This window comes from Anopheles ziemanni, chromosome 2, assembly GCF_943734765.1.
Source record: "Anopheles ziemanni chromosome 2, idAnoZiCoDA_A2_x.2, whole genome shotgun sequence".
NCBI classification, from domain to species: Eukaryota; Metazoa; Arthropoda; class Insecta; order Diptera; family Culicidae; genus Anopheles; species Anopheles ziemanni.
The window spans coordinates 38341118-38357932 of record NC_080705.1 but is presented as its reverse complement, the minus strand read 5'-3'; the positions used below and the strand labels follow the sequence as shown (position 1 = coordinate 38357932).

Here is a 16815-nt window from a genome sequence, read left to right as displayed (position 1 = left end):
CACGGGGAAACCACTGGTTTTGCGTTACGTTTGGTGGAGATTGCGATCGAAAACGATAGAAGATACCTTTGCATTCCTGGCGAGGAACAGATTTAGGCGAAACTGTTAGGCACTGCTAAAGTGAACTGATCGTGAACGCAACATACTTACCTTACTCTCTCTCTCCCTCTTCCCTCTCATTCGCAGGACGAAAAGCAAGGGCTGATCCAAAATTGTGCCAAACCCAAATTAACGTGTCTCTTTTAGCCCGCGTCTCATTTCGAAAAAACTAATTCAACATGCCGAAGCCAGTAGTTCAGGTCGGAGAGGACCCCGATCCAACCCCGTTCCTCTTCGTTTCGCTCGAGCAGAAGCGTATCGATCAGAGCAAGCCGTACGATTCCAAGAAGGCATGCTGGGTTCCGGAGGAGAAGGAGGGCTACGTGCTCGGTGAAATCAAGGCCACCAAGGGTGAACTGGTCACCGTTGCTCTTCCGGGTGGTGAGGTAATGCATTCGTGCCAGCGGCGCCTACCAACCGTCCACTTCCGATTTGGGAGTGCACCGAACATACAAACATGAACACATTCCAGCAACACACGGTCATTCCGACCGGCGGCGTAGCGTACAACAACTGTCTTTATCCATTCCTTCCCGGTCCACAAACGCTTCCGGCGGGTCTCTATGGATTGTCGATGCGCGTTTGGGTCACGAGAATCCACACGTGGACCTCAGATTGTCCTCTTGTGGATGCGATTGACCCTTCTGCGCTCGGTATCGACCGGGACCAACCGAGGCGCTTGAGGACTTGGTTACCAACATGTTACATTTACTTGATCATTTATTCATTTTCACATTTCACCAACCCCTCTCTCATGGATGCCAACGCCAATTTCATACGAACAACCATAAAACATATGTCAAATCCAACCAAAATCCATACCGGACCACACGGATACACTACCCGTTCGTCACGTCCCAAAATACACACAACACAGGAGAAGAACTTCAAAAAGGAGCAGCTCTCACAAGTGAACCCTCCGAAGTTCGAGAAAGTCGAAGATATGGCCGATCTGACCTATCTCAATGAGGCTGCCGTCCTACACAACCTACGCCAACGATACTACTCGAAGCTGATCTACGTAAGTGCTCAAGCGCAGGGAACTAATGTCGGTTCGTCCGTTTCTTTCTCTCTCCCTCTATGTGCCATTGTCCATCCGTTTGCGGGGTACGTCGACGAAAAATCCAAACCAAAAACAAAAAAAACGCTATCGAAAAATCGAAATCTGCTCCCTGTTGGAAATGGGCCGCCATTTTTTTCTCCCTGGTTTTGTTTCTCCAAAACCTCACCTCTCGCTCCATAATTCGGTGTGGGGTTGCGTGGTGTAATTTGCGTCTGTGTGTTTTCTGCACGCACGGAATGTTACATGAGTACAGACCAAGGACTTCAAGAAGGACTTGGTGACCCAGGTCAACCCACCGAAATACGAGAAATGCGAGGATATGTCCAACTTGACATATCTTAACGATGCCTCTGTGCTCCATAACTTGAGACAGAGATACTACGCTAAGCTTATCTACGTAAGTATCGCTACCGCATGGCTACGATGCCTAGCTATGTTCTAACCCAAGTCTAACTATCCATTCTCATTACTAAGCAATAACGAAAGATCAAAATTGAAATCATTAATAAGTTTTTCATCATACTATCATGCCTCACTTTTTAGATATCAAGTAGAATCAATTACCAGTACCATTAGCACCCATAACATCACATTACCAGATGTTAACTATTTGGTAATATCATTCTCCAATTCTCCAAATTAACACCACAACAAAAAAGATCCTCTTCCGTACATGTTCCTTCATTGCTTTTTGCGCGAATGAAAAGTGTCTTAAAAACGACAGCCGCAAAAGCAGAGCGCACCAACTCTAACTCACCTCGAAAACTCGGGCACGGAAGTTAATCCCGCTACCAGAATCCGGGACACGACCAAGCACCATATCCTATCGTATCAACTAGTCTCATCTTATCCGATGGAACTCTCAAGAAGACCAACGAGATAGTTCTCTCTCACACACACATAAAGTGCAGTGAACAGCACCCGTTACGGTTGTCTATAGTAGAACAAGATCTACCAGGAACCGAACGTACCACCCGTATCATAATGAGTTGTTTTTTTGTCCATGTCCCTCTTCCCATTCGATCCGTACTGATGAGATTATTCTTTTCTTTCCTCCCAACAATCGACACCGTTCGAAATGTGCCTTTCTCGCACCTAACAGACCTACTCGGGCTTGTTCTGCGTTGTCATCAACCCGTACAAGCGTTACCCGCTGTATACCAACCGTTGCGCCAAGATGTACCGTGGCAAGCGCCGTAATGAAGTGCCGCCCCATCTGTTCGCCGTCTCTGACGGTGCCTACGTCAACATGTTGACGAACCACGAGAACCAGTCTATGCTGATTACCGGTGAATCTGGTGCCGGAAAGACTGAGAACACCAAGAAGGTCATTGCGTACTTCGCCACCATTGGTGCCTCGGGCAAGAAGGACGAGAACGCCGAGAAGAAGGGCTCGCTGGAAGATCAGGTCGTCCAGACTAACCCCGTACTTGAGGCCTTCGGTAACGCCAAGACCGTGCGTAACGATAACTCGTCTCGTTTCGTAAGTATCCTCCGACACTTGGCTCTCGGCGACGGTAGGAACTATCGGTCTATAATATCGTACCGTTCTTGTCCTCGAATAGGGTAAGTTCATCCGTATCCACTTCACTGGAAGCGGTAAGCTGGCTGGTGCCGATATTGAGACCTACCTGCTGGAGAAGGCCCGTGTCATCTCGCAGCAGACTCTGGAGCGTTCTTACCATATCTTCTACCAGATGATGTCTGGCGCCGTGAAGGGATTGAAGGGTAAGTAATACCGGACCACAGGTGGACATACGCTCTTACCCGGACCAACCAACGACTCACTCGAGACTTGGTGAATTGACTCAATACAATACTGACGACACTGATTGGAGTGGAACGACGTCGCGAATCTGTAATGGTGCAAGTGATTGCAAGAGCAATTTGAAAATTGTTTCGTTCATCGTACCTCACCACCTACCTGTACCGTGCACAATCGTGAATAGCCACGGTGTGAAGTAGCACCGAATCATCCGGAGATCCGTTGGTTCATCCAGGGAATGGATCCAGCCGGTCGACGGGAACTGGAGTGAAACGTTTTCCCGTCATCCATGTTTCAAGTGTGGCTGTCATCACTTTCTACCACAATGTACCTCCTTCCCCATCCCTTTTAAACCTCACTTTCGTTCCCACCTTGCTGACGTGCGGTTCCGAAAACCTCCCCCACCCCCCCTTTTACGTAGCAACCGACCTGCGAAGCGCACCGTGTTCTCTTACTAACGTCTGTCCTTACCGTTTTCCGTACATCCAGAGAAATGTTTCCTCAGTAACGACGTTTACGATTACTACATCGTCTCGCAAGGCAAGACCACCATTCCAAACGTCGACGATGGAGAGGAAATGTCGCTGACCGATGTAAGATTTCGGTTCCGAGTGGCATCACATTGGTTTGCCAGTGTTTTGTTTTTTTTTTACAATTGACTTTAAACTTACAGTAGCATAGAAAGCGTAGTTGTAATCGGTGCATCAGTAGACATATACCCCCTCATCATTGACCCTCAATACTTCTGGTCAATCACCACTCACGCGGCCTGCGGGCATACTCCAACACGATCCAACGAAGCCGGTTACGCTGGAGTGTCCCGAACATCCCGCAGCACACCGGGCTACCCATTCCCATTTATTCCCGAACGGTTTCCCCCAGTACAGGACCACTTTGGGACCGGCTCGACACATTACACAATTTTTTTAATAATTACTTTCACGAACAAACACAAACCGACTGTGGATATGATTAGAACACTCTCACGTTTAAGGCGGATGCCACTATTCTACAAAGCGAATACGATGGCCTTAATCACTAATCGAAACCTTCTATATATACTTCATTCACTTCCATATCATGCGAACGTGCACAAATGCAACACACGTTATACAAAAAAAAATCCATATACACAACTCCAACCAAACCCGTGCACAAAAATAAAAAAAAACCAAACCCGCGATGAACGCGTCCATCACCACCACCACCACCACTACCAAATGCCACCACAGAAATCTGTCTTCTCTCCAACAACATCCATGACTACAATATCGTGGCGCAGGGCAAAACGACAATCCCGAGTGTAGATGATGGAGAAGAAATGCAGATCACCGATGTAAGAATCGGCCGATGGTGCTAATACTACATACGCCTTAGCCCTCACATATGCTCCCTAATTTGTCCGTGTCCGCGCATTAACCGTGTCCGCTTCAACACTTTATCTTCGTACCTGATTCAATCGTGCTCACATCTGAACGATACATCGTGGACCACCGTGGTCCCAGTGTCGACTTCCATCTAGTGTGTGTTCCCGTCTGTCTGGACGCGGGATTTCTTGCGACCGGTTGCGAGCCAATGATAATGAAACTTACCCTTCTTTTTCCACCCCACCGGAAGAACTTACGATGCTAAGTTCCCGTATAAGTGACTATCCCACCATTACGCAAGGCAAGACACGCATCCCGGGCGTTAACGATGCGGAAGAGTTCGAACAGCTGGACGTAAGTTTGGGGCGCTTTCCTACCCTTCCAGGCACTTTGAAGATTTCGTTTCGTTTTGCAGACCCCTGCTCCCCGGAGAGAAACAAAAATCAAATGAAAAGAAATAATAGCACAGTTTTTTTTGTACGGCCGTTCGTTTCCTTGTACAGTGCAATCTCTGACGCTCCATGGACTATCTGTGTCCGTTTGCTATAATGTTTCCCGTGTAAAATAGAAGCCCCGTGCCCTGGTTGTTACGTTCGTTCCGTTTTCGTCCGCGCTGGGAGCATGTCTTACCCTCTAATGGTTGGATGCGATTACATGTATCCTTAACACGATTGAAACAAAATTGAAATGTAAAACTGCATAACAAAGGTGGACAGTTTTGTTCTCTAAAAGAAATTCAAATTGCCCCAAAACATCCAACAAGACCGCCCCCATGTCGCTCGCTTGCCGTAGAGTAATGCAGCCCGTAGCCAAATGTTATTATACTACTCCTAGGCAATCAAACGTATCGTGTTTATTGTGTTTTGTACCTGTCCTTCCCTCACGCATTTGTGTGTGCGTTTGTGTGTATGTCTTTGTGTTTTACCATAATCTAATGCAACTGCAGCACAACCTACAGCAGCAACGGTTGATCAGATTTGCCAACTGGACGTACGATGGGTATACCAGGTCCTCCCATCCGTAGCACTACGTAACAGAAACAGAAACTCAGCATACTTACACGACGCCAAACGCCGGACCCCAGAATGCCCCTTCGTAGCAGAGGTTTTAATCAAGCAAACAATTTTTCCATACAGAAATGTGCTTCTTGTCGAACGACATCTACGATTACAACAGCGTTTCCCAGGGTAAAATCACCATTCCCAACGTCGATGACGGTGAGGAATGTCAGTTGACCGATGTAAGTGCCCTTTTCCTTGGCAGGAAAACAAACCGTGTTCTACGTGCCTTGTCCCGATTGTTTTATGTCTTCATCACTTGACCTCCGAGCTGTCCAACCGACGAATCATAATTGGACGTTCGAGGCTATTGGCAATCTCTGTGAGAAACAGGATGAAATTCATCGCCACCTCGATGTGACTTTTGGAAGAAAACAAGAGAAACATTCATTGCATCGTGCGTTTTTTTTTTCGGTGGAGATAGCTCCCTCGGTGATAGACCAACTTTCACAAACTTTGGTGCTCCTAGAGCATCGTTCAGTACAAAAAGAAAAAGAAACATGTAAATTTTGTACATAATGTCTACGGTATCACGTTCGGTCGTATGCGACCCATTCGATCGGAGGTAAACCGCGCCCTAACGCTTCATAGCCATTCTTCTGTATTACTAACGTTAGGTTGTAAGGATGCGTGTTAGCGTGTTTAAAACCAAACAAACACTCACGAGGAAGGTTTTCCCGTCCCATGGCTAACCGAACGTTTTTTTTTTCTCACGTCACTCAACATCACAGGAAGCCTTCAACGTTCTGGGTTTCACTCAGGAGGAGAAGGACAACATCTACCGCATCACGGCCGCTGTCATGCACATGGGTCGCATGCAGTTCAAGCAGAAGGGTCGCGAAGAGCAGGCTGAGGCCGACGGTACCGAGGATGGTGACCGCGTTGCCAAGCTGCTCGGTGTCGGCACTGACGATCTGTACAAGAATCTGCTGAAGCCGCGTATTAAGGTCGGTAACGAGTTCGTCACCAAGGGTCAGAACAAGGACCAGGTCACCAACTCGGTCGGTGCCCTCTGCAAGGGTATCTTCGATCGTACCTTCAAGTGGCTGGTCAAGAAGTGTAACGAGACTCTGGACACCAAGCAGAAGCGTGCCCAGTTCATCGGTGTGCTGGATATTGCTGGTTTCGAAATTTTCGACGTAAGTATTCGGCGCAAAAAACGAAGGGAAAAGGAAATCCCGAACCATACAGAAACAGGTTACACCCACCAACTCATAGTCGGCAAAGGCAACGTTAGGAAACATTCCGACGCAGAATCTGTCCGTGCGCCAATCGGAGGCAAAACAGTCGTGGATCGTATCCGGTGTCTCGATCGTAGGCAATGGCTAATGAGCTACTCTTTTCAAACTTGATCCTACTCCCATAGTTCAACGGTTTTGAGCAGCTGTGTATTAACTTCACCAATGAGAAGCTGCAGCAGTTCTTCAACCACCACATGTTCGTCCTGGAACAGGAGGAATACAAGAAAGAGGGCATTAACTGGGCCTTCATCGATTTCGGCATGGATTTGTTGGCCTGTGTTGAGCTGATTGAAAAGGTGCCTCAAGCGAATCAATCGCCCTGACTTGTTTTTACTTGCGAGCGGTCAGCAAACGGTGTGGTGCTGGCCGTCTCCTATTTGTTGGTTGACTTCAATGTTGTTTGATAAGAAGGTGCATGGTCAAACTTATTGACTTTGTTGATCCGTCTTTGAAATTCAATTGTTTTGTATAAATTTTAGAGGATCATATGAATTTGTTATTAATCCCCCTACCTAGCAGGGCCAACCCTGACGCGCCATAGAGCGAGGATCTTCAACGTAATCTGACGGTATGAGATGTATTGTGTGTATTTTGTGTTGAATCACAACTTGTGTCACTTTTTTCCTGTGGGATGATATTCCCTCTCAATGAAATCCCAGATGTTCAAATATGTGTAGCTCCTTGTTTGCCTTGTTTATACCCCATTGGACCAAAATTCATTATCTTGCTCATTGTGTTAACTCTGAACGTGTACCAATCCTTCAAACCCCGTAGTTCAACGGTTTTGAGCAGCTGTGTATTAACTTCACCAATGAGAAGCTGCAGCAGTTCTTCAACCACCACATGTTCGTACTGGAGCAGGAGGAATACAAGAAAGAGGGTATCGTCTGGGCCTTCATCGATTTCGGTATGGACCTGCTGGCCTGTATCGAGCTGATCGAAAAGGTGCCTAAAACGAACGGAAGAATGTAGATCCGCCCGGTGTTTTTAGACCGAGCGGGCGAGCAAAACCTGTGTGGGCATGGCCTAGCTTGTCCCCAGACTAACTTGGATGTTGGTCCGTACCGTGATTGGGTGCATGATGAGCCAAATTTAACCCTGGACCACCGCAAAGATAGAGTTTTTCAGCAGCATGGAAAGTTCGTTTCCAGCACTGAGTCCCGCCGTTTGGCGTGAAACTTCTATGAATACCCACGGCGTGGGATACGCATGGCAACTGGTTTCCACTGGCATGGTACCTATTTCATGAACACACGTAGAGACCCGAGTAGAATAAATCCCTTGAATGTGCCCCTTTCCGTACGGTTGATTTTGCCCTCCCCACCATTGCGCGGTACCCCTATCATGAGAATGTTTCAACCATACATACCGAATGTTGTCTCTGAGGACATATCATCTGCACTCACTTCACCAAAAAAAAAAAGGAAAAATCAATGAAAAAACGTTCGTCTGGATGCACGATGTGTTAACCCTGAATGTATACCGATCCCTCGAAAAATCCTTCCACCTCCGTAGTTCAACGGTTTCGAGCAGCTGTGTATTAACTTCACCAATGAGAAGCTGCAGCAGTTCTTCAACCACCACATGTTCGTCCTGGAGCAGGAGGAATACAAGAAAGAAGGTATCGTCTGGGCCTTCATCGATTTCGGTATGGACTTGCTGGCCTGTATCGATCTGATTGAAAAGGTACAACGAGCGACAGAGAGCTACACTTCTCTCCACTATCGAATGCTTCACTGCTGTCAGCGAAAGTTTCCGACGAGTTGCGTTATAATTGATCGCTGTTCGATCGCACTATCCAAGAGGCTAATGCAAAGCCCTCCATGGGTAGTCGGAATCCAACATCCTTACGTACGCCAGACCTTCAGGCCGAATTCCTGTTCGACTAACAGGCCCCTGTTGTCGATGGCTGCTTGGTACCTTAGGTGTCTTCCACCCTGAAACAAAATACATCGACATGAATGTCCTAGTGGTGCTGTGGTGGGGAGCTGGTTGAGGAAAATATGAAATTTTACATCCAGCCTCCCCCAGTCCGCCGACCCCTCAGTAGCCCCTCAGACCCTATCCCCCATTCTGAGCAAAAATCTTCCACGTATCGAAATGATTTCATACCGTCACTAACCAGACCTATTCCCTGTCCGTATAACTTTCTACCATTCCATACTGTGTGTGTCATACCCACCCGATGTTACCTGGTGGGGCTCGACCGAATCGTAACCGCGCGTCAATGTGACGATTGCGCAGTTCAACGGTTTCGAGCAGCTGTGTATTAACTTCACCAACGAGAAGCTGCAGCAGTTCTTCAACCACCACATGTTCGTCCTGGAGCAGGAGGAGTACCAGCGCGAAGGCATCGAGTGGACGTTCATCGATTTCGGCATGGATCTGCAGCAGTGTATTGAACTGATCGAGAAGGTAGAGCTAACTCGGGACTGAAAACTCTGCCGCGCCGCCACCGCCGCCTGCCATGCTCGTTGCCGGACCATGCCGTGTCCACTCTGCGTTGTTGTTGTGTTCTGTAGTTGTTTTCCCTAAGTGTTGCCATCGTCATACTCCTCCAACCAAAATAACCTCAAAAACCAACCACGTACTGAGTTGGCACCATGCAATACCACCGTTCTGTCATCTATTCTATGGCCATGATTTACCCACTTTTCCCACAGGATCGGTAACCGAAGCTCGAACCTTCGATCACGATCATGTCACCGTCATTAAACTCCTCCATTCTTTCTTTCTTCCTTTCTTTCGTTTCTTCCACCATTAACTCGTCGTACTACCCACCGCCACGATGGTTTTTGCGCTAACTTACGGCGCATCCGGACCCGTGTGTGTGTGTGCGTTTGTACATGCGTTTGACACTCCTTCATCTGTCTTGCTCCACACTCCTCGCTGCTCTCTTGCCCACTGTGCGACAATGCCACAGAACAACGGTTTCAATCAGCTCTGTATCAATTTCACCAACGAACGGCTACAGCAATTTTTCAATCACTACATGTTCATCCTAGAGCAGGAAGAGTACGAACGCGAGGGCATACAGTGGACCTTTATCGATTTTGGGCTCGATCTGCAGCCCACGATCGATTTGATCGAGAAGGTAGTACCGCCGCGGTAATCATCTTCTACTATAGCCTAGAAGTCAGCAGTCTAGCTGTGCCAGAATATTGAACTTTTGATCAAGTAGTACCATTTTATTTTTGCCAAATTTTGAAAGTAGTATAGAAACCAAGAAAAGAGCGAAACAAAAGTGCGAAAACCGTTTTGATATTTTTATTAAATTTTTCTTATGACTACAAGCACTCCACTGTGAAATTATCGCAGGCGGGTAGACCAGAGCAGCTGCTAAGGAATGAATATTTTGCAAACATTTCCCAAACCTGGTATCCAATTTTGATTCCCCAATGTTTACACCCTTGTTTTAAGTGTGTTTATGCATTTTCCGTTTTTGACTCCTAATTTTTAAAACCAGGATTTCGTTTTTCACTCATTTTCACTCGCCGTGTTTTGCATTTCTCACCAAATCACAACCTTTTTCCGTTTTTTACTTCGTTTTCCAAGAAGTGGCCGAAATGTGCTTTATTTTGCCGCAACGCTATTTGTTAAAAGCTAGCAAATGGTAAGCAAACGCTTGAGTGTAGTCCAGTGCAGTGGGAGAGCAGCAAAAACAAAACAAAAAAGGAAACCTAAAGCCCACTGCACTGATAAGCTAAATCGACTAATCGTAGTGTAAGAGGTTTTTTTGGAAGAAGACGGTGTGTGTGTTTTACGGAAACGATGCTAACAGCAAGAAATGCCTCGCATGCGAACCACCCGGTTTCGTACGCAGACGGAGCGGATTGTCTAACGTGTGCGTTTGTTTCCACCAACAGCCCATGGGTATCCTGTCGATTCTTGAGGAAGAGTCTATGTTCCCGAAGGCCACCGATCAGACCTTTGCCGAGAAGCTGATGACCAACCATCTGGGCAAGTCCGCTCCGTTCATGAAGCCGCGCCCACCGAAGCCAGGTATCCCGGCCGGCCACTTCGCCATCGGTCACTACGCCGGTGTTGTGTCGTACAACATCACCGGATGGCTTGAGAAGAACAAGGATCCGCTGAACGACACCGTCGTCGACCAGTTCAAGAAGGGCTCGAACGCCCTGGTCGTCGAGATCTTCGCCGATCACCCAGGCCAGTCGGCCGATCCGGCCGCCGCCAAGGGAGGTCGTGGCAAGAAGGGCGCTGGTTTCGCCACTGTCTCGTCCTCGTACAAGGAGCAGCTGAACAACCTGATGACCACGCTGAAGTCGACCCAGCCTCACTTCGTCCGTTGTATCATTCCCAACGAAATGAAGACGGCCGGTGTCGTTGATGCCCATCTGGTCATGCACCAGCTGACCTGTAACGGTGTACTTGAAGGTATCCGTATTTGCCGTAAGGGCTTCCCCAACCGCATGATGTACCCCGACTTCAAGCTGCGGTAAGTAGACTGCTGGGCACGCACTCAGTCTCTGATATAATTCCCAACTCTAGGAGGGGCCTTCTGCCAATGCGTATGCCATCCTTGGCTATGCCATCCTTCTGAACGAGCTTGGACTGCCAGGGCGCTATCGGGTTCAAACCCAATCTGATCCGTTCTTTCTATTTTTTCTTGTCCTGTCCATCTGCGACTTTGCAACCGGAACCCTTGGTTGAATACTTCCCCCCCTTTTGTTGAATCTACTCCCAACTTACAGTTACCTGATCTTGGCCCCGGCTGCCATGCAGGCCGAGAGCGAAGGAAAGAAGGCGGCCGAGAAGTGTTTCGAAGCCATCGGTCTGGACCCCGACTCCTACCGTATTGGTCACACCAAGGCAGGCATCTTTTTCTATTACTTCTGTCACCTACCGTACCCCTTCCGGTTCATCTGTGCTGTCCGATCGCTGTCCGATCAAACTGTGTCTCAGCCGACGTGACGAATAACGATCGGCCCCCCGATTTCATCCATGTCCCTGTTTGGATTGTTCAGTCCACTATTATGTCGTCAGTCGTCCATTATCTGTTGTTTTACAACCACCGAGTGTGTGACCCTTGTGTACGTCCTTCTTCCATCTGGATCGAACCGACATGGATACGTCAATCCACCCATATAGACAGTGTTCTTCTCCAGGAACTACCGAAGGACTGCCAACGTCTGTCGATATATGTCGCTCACCTGTGCCGTTGTCCTACCCATGTACTCATTCTGTATATGTCCGTTTTCTTTTTTCCCCCGTTCAACCCACACGCCCGTATATGTGTTCCCATCGCCCACCTGCACACATTCGACCGATACTTCTCAATCGAAACCCAACATACTCCCAATCTTCCTCGACTCGACTCAAACCCCCGAACAGTTACTTGATCCTTAACCCGAAGGGAGTCGAGGGCGAGAAAGACTTGAAGAAGTGCGCCCAGATCATCATGGATGCGGTCGGTCTCGACAGTGAACTGTACCGTCTCGGAAACACCAAGGCATGACCTCATATATACTCTTATATACCGTTTTCCAAGATCACGCCTTATCCGCTCTACATCTGCCACACCTGTCCGGTTTTTTATTTACTGTTGTGCAACCCTGTGTTTACGCCTGCGCGAGCTCAAGGCCGGATGGACCGGTCAGGCATGCACACCACAAGCCACCTTCTCTGTCTCTCTCACACACACACACACTTTCTATGCAGATCCGAATGGAACCGACAATGAGCGATCATGGTTCCGCGGCATGGATCAACTTCCTGTGTTACACTTCCCTTTCCCATACAATACCACACCGAAATCTGGTCATCTGGGATCGTATTGCGCTTTTGTTCACTCTGCCAAACCAAACTGTGATGTGTCCAGCCTTCTGTGAATGACCCCTCGTTCAATCTTTCTACCTTTCTTCACCCCCCCTATCCAATCCAACCGTAACATGCGAATGATCGAAATTATCTAATCACAACCAAATGAATTGGTAATCAACCATTGTTCTCTCTCTTTCCTTCTCCGTGCTCTGCGAACTCGGGCGAATTGGTTCGACGAAACGGACGCACAATTCGGACCCAACGTTCTGTTCCGCTCGCAACCACTAAAATACAAAAATGCACCGAAATCCACACTACCGTAGCTACAAAATCCTGAACCCCAAGGGCGTCGAGGGCCTGGACGTTGAAAAGGAGGGTCGCAAAATTGCCGGTCTGATCATCGACGCCGTCGGGCTCAACGCCGATCAGTACCGTCTGGGACAGACGAAGGCATGAGATACTCCATTTAGTCAATTGAGTGCTGGAATTGTTTGTGGCGAATTGGCAGTAGGAGTTGATTGGCCAAGTTTTAGAACTAGAATCAATGTAAAATAGTAGTTCCCCTAGGGAAAAGCCGTAGTTGGCGTAGTATCTGGATTTAGTAGCTGGTCGTGAACGGCGTCTCGGGATCGGGATTCCGAATGTACATTTGTAGCTATCGTTGGTCGTCAGGCGAAGGAGGCACGCGCAAGACCGTAGCCCTTCGTTTGCCTACACATAGACACACACCTACCCATCGACAGTGTTGGTCCGTTCGGAAAGGGGGTTCGAAAATCGGCCACGGCAACCACGGCGACGCACCATCATCATGCTGCGTCCGCACGTCGTTCGAGCTGGAAAATCCTCGTACTACTGATTCTCGATTCCTCACTTTCCGAACGCATTTTATCTGTACCATATGAGACACATTTTCCCATCGATTTCCACCTACTTAATATCTGCACGTTATACCCTTTTTATTCTATTTATTTCTTCATATAAACACACAAATACACCATACACATCCAACGCAATAAAACACACACACGCCCTACATCCTTGTCCGCTGGAACGCAGATACAAAATTCTGTGCCCCCATCTCATCAAAGAGCCATGCCCGCCAGAAAAGGTGGCTCAGATCGTGCTCGCCCACATACAGCTGCCGGAAGAACAGTTCCGCATGGGCAAGACCAAGGTATATAGCTGGCTGGTCATGCAAAAAACCGTTCGCGAGGTTTTCCGAGCGTGTGCGTGTGTGTTTGCTATATATTTGTGCGCTGCAGTCACTTCTCTCCCGCCAGACACTAGAACTTTCTGCTCGCAACCTCAACCGAGCACCAGCATTCCATTCCGAAACCTGCCACACCTGCCACACCTGCCCCAAGGCGGGGAATAACCCGTTCCCTTAAATGGATTCCAAATGTCGACTCTTGCCCCGTTTTTTTCCCTCCCCGGACGCCAATAAAAACACTAACGCACAAACAACTGCGCGAACGCCTGCGTTTGCGTGTGATCTTTTATAAATAAACCACCGCTCCACTAGCTTGATTCACACTTTAAAAACAGATGAAATTGGGTGAAAAAAACACCCAAAACACTTACTTACTCACCTTTGATGGGGCGGCGGAATCTGGCGGTCGTAAATTTGCCGCGCATCCTTCATGCAAACGCCCACGGCAATCGTGGACGGTCGATTTCCAATAAAATTTTCCTATCCTCGCGGTTCTTAATCCGCTTTCCATTTTCGCTAAGATGAATGTCGATCCGCTTTCCTACACGCGAAACCCTTGCCTATATATGTTTGAATGTACATCTGTGTGTGTGTGTTTCTTTATGTTGTGTTTTGTCCCATGTGTGCACTCATCTCTACTTTCCATCGATTCACCCAATGTTTCCATCAAATGTTCCTCCCTTCATCAACCTGAACGTTTGCATCGTAAATGAAGATCACCTTCTAACCTGGCGAAATTCTTTCCACACGGCACTGTTACCCGGCCGTTCGGATTCGGTTATGGTCTTTGTTGCGAAACACAGGTCTTCTTCCGTGCCGGTGTCCTCGGTCAGATGGAGGAGTTCCGTGATGAACGTCTCAGCAAGATCATGTCCTGGATGCAGGCCTGGTGCCGCGGTTACCTGTCCCGCAAGGAGTTCAAGAAGATGCAGGAGCAGCGCGTCTCCCTGGAGATCGTCCAGCGCAATCTGCGCAAGTACCTGAAGCTGCGTACCTGGGCCTGGTGGAAGCTGTGGCAGAAGGTCAAGCCGCTGCTGAACGTTTCGCGCGTTGAGGACCAGATCGCCGTAAGTATTTTTAGGACCTAGGCCGGTGGAGTCGCCCCTGCGCTGCGCTCTTGCGTCATCGTCTGCACCCGAAGGAGGAGAAAGGGGAATTTTATTGCCAGCCAGTGCCACCGTAGTGGCGATCGAAGTCGTCGGTGTCGTCTAGCGTTATGATGTTGGTTGATTGACGGTTGCGAGCACCTGTCACCGGAGTATTAAGCGGCGGGCCACGGTCGGCTGGCTGGCTGACCTGTGGTGATCCTACATTTCTCAAGCCGAGCTATTTTCACCTGGCGCAGAAATTATGATGAAACGCTTCTAGCTAGCCCTCCATGGTCACGGGACGGGCCGTGACTCAACCGTTGGAGAACGGTATTGGAATGGTGGGTGTCTAAATTTACGCCGTATAGCTATTTCCCAACCCAGTTCAAATGTTACGGAAGGATGCAGGCGTGCAGGAAGTAACGTGTTACACATTCCACCGCCAACGGGATCCTCCGGCCCCATTACCCGTCGAGTATCATTTGGGTGCTAATGATGGAAAACAAGGCCGTCCGCACTAGCGAGAACCGGCCACTTTACACACCTCTTGGACCCACTTGGGCCCGGCTCTAGTAGCCCGGAAGGGATGCGTATGGCGGTGTCCAAGAGATTATTTATTCAATCGCCTCGTCCATCCGCTTTCGGGTGCGGGAACCAGTGCTATTTTCGTGCGTTCGACACGAGAAAGCCATAAAATGTGTGCGGTTCTATGTCTGTGCGCACTTCTCGTAAGATATATTTGATTGGACCACCCCGCGCATATACATTGCGTTGGTATGCTCTCTCGGTCTCGGGGATGCGTGGGAGAAGATGTTTGCTGGAAAATTCGGAAAATTATAGCTCACCCATCGGCGATCAAAATGGGTGGGGGGATGTTGTGCAAAGTGCTACTCAGAGCGCATGCACATACACACACACACTCAGGCGAATCGCGAATGTCATATGCGTGTCAATTTTCTAATGCGCATGGATGTTGGGCGTCTGCTGGGCGTCTTTTTTTCGCCCCTCCGTGATGGTGCGAAGGTGGGATGATCGGATGATGATGATGATCACCTACCACACCTAGCTGGAGGCGGTTGGCAGCTCATTTCGGTTTCGGCTCCAGTCGATTGCGGGACAGTGCGTGGACCTCTACCTGAGCTTTAGAACGGTCCGAACGAAGTGTGCCAGTCGCTTAGTAGTACCTACCTGGTGTTCTCCAATAGCTGCAGCTGGGATAGGAAGTGGAGTGTGGCTAGTAGTTCTCCAGATCATAAGCAGTATTCAGCAGTAGTATTGCAGCCAGCAGTGCATTTGAGTTTTGAGTGCAAAGGGAGCCATCTATTAGTGGCACCCAACGATATTGCACCCTTGCTTGCATAGTTTGCAACGCTTGGAAATACTTGCAAGCGCCCGGTAGCAACGCATTTAGGTGTAGAAAACGAACGAGCGAGTGCCTTAAGCGAGTACAAAACGATGGAACAACCGATCGAAGCGGACGTAGAAGTTACCTTTACAATGCCTAGTTTTAACTTTTCCGCTGCCCCGGCCGGCACCGAGCCGGAGGTGAAGCAACCGCAACCAACATCTACCGCGACGGCGGCGAGTGCAACGATACCGGCGGCTGGTGGTGACGCGAGTGCGAACGTGGCGACTCCGGCCACACCGAAGCGAAGGAGCAGCGCAGTGAAAGAGCACACATCCGATTCCAAATTCCAGAAACTGGAAGAGAAGGCCACCAAGGCTCAGGAGGCCTTCGAGAAGGAAGAGAAGATGCGCAAGGAGCTGGAGGCCCTCAACAGCAAGCTGCTGGCTGAGAAGACCGCCCTGCTCGACTCGCTGTCCGGTGAGAAGGGTGCCCTCCAGGAATACCAGGAGAAGTCCGCCAAGCTGACCGCCCAGAAGAACGACCTGGAGAACCAGCTGCGTGTAAGTATTCGGTAGAAGATGTGCTGTGCATCGTCGGTTGGGATGGAGTGCATTAATATGCGATCGTCGCTATGGTGCTTTTCTTCTTCGAACAACAGGACACCCAGGAGCGCCTGGCCCAGGAAGAGGATGCCCGCAACCAGCTCTTCCAGACCAAGAAGAAGTTGGAGCAGGAAATTGCCGGCCAGAAGAAGGACGGCGAAGACCTGGAGCTGCAGATCCAGAAGATCGAGCA

At 48.9% G+C, this 16815-nt stretch overlaps 1 protein-coding gene across 2 annotated transcripts in view; it reads left to right on the top strand.

The window, feature by feature from the left end:
* The first annotated feature begins 278 nt into the window (after positions 1-278).
* LOC131282703 (myosin heavy chain, muscle) overlaps positions 279-16815 on the top strand; it is a 23225-nt gene continuing 6688 nt past the window's right edge. Inside the window, exons 1-12 of one of the 2 annotated variants that reach the window (XM_058312233.1) lie at positions 279-485; positions 1416-1559; positions 2265-2645; positions 2728-2890; positions 5431-5534; positions 6084-6491; positions 6719-6889; positions 10460-11049; positions 11306-11423; positions 14388-14651; positions 16371-16580; positions 16679-16815. The exon at positions 16679-16815 is cut by the window's right edge and continues 750 nt beyond it. In XM_058312233.1, coding sequence (XP_058168216.1) covers positions 279-485; positions 1416-1559; positions 2265-2645; positions 2728-2890; positions 5431-5534; positions 6084-6491; positions 6719-6889; positions 10460-11049; positions 11306-11423; positions 14388-14651; positions 16371-16580; positions 16679-16815 — 2897 coding nt within the window. Of the gene's footprint in view, positions 486-976; positions 1121-1415; positions 1560-2264; positions 2646-2727; positions 2891-4544; positions 4649-5430; positions 5535-6083; positions 6492-6718; positions 6890-8108; positions 8280-10459; positions 11050-11305; positions 11424-13430; positions 13549-14387; positions 14652-16370; positions 16581-16678 lie in introns of both variants that reach the window. The other variant, XM_058312234.1, reaches the window with a different exon arrangement.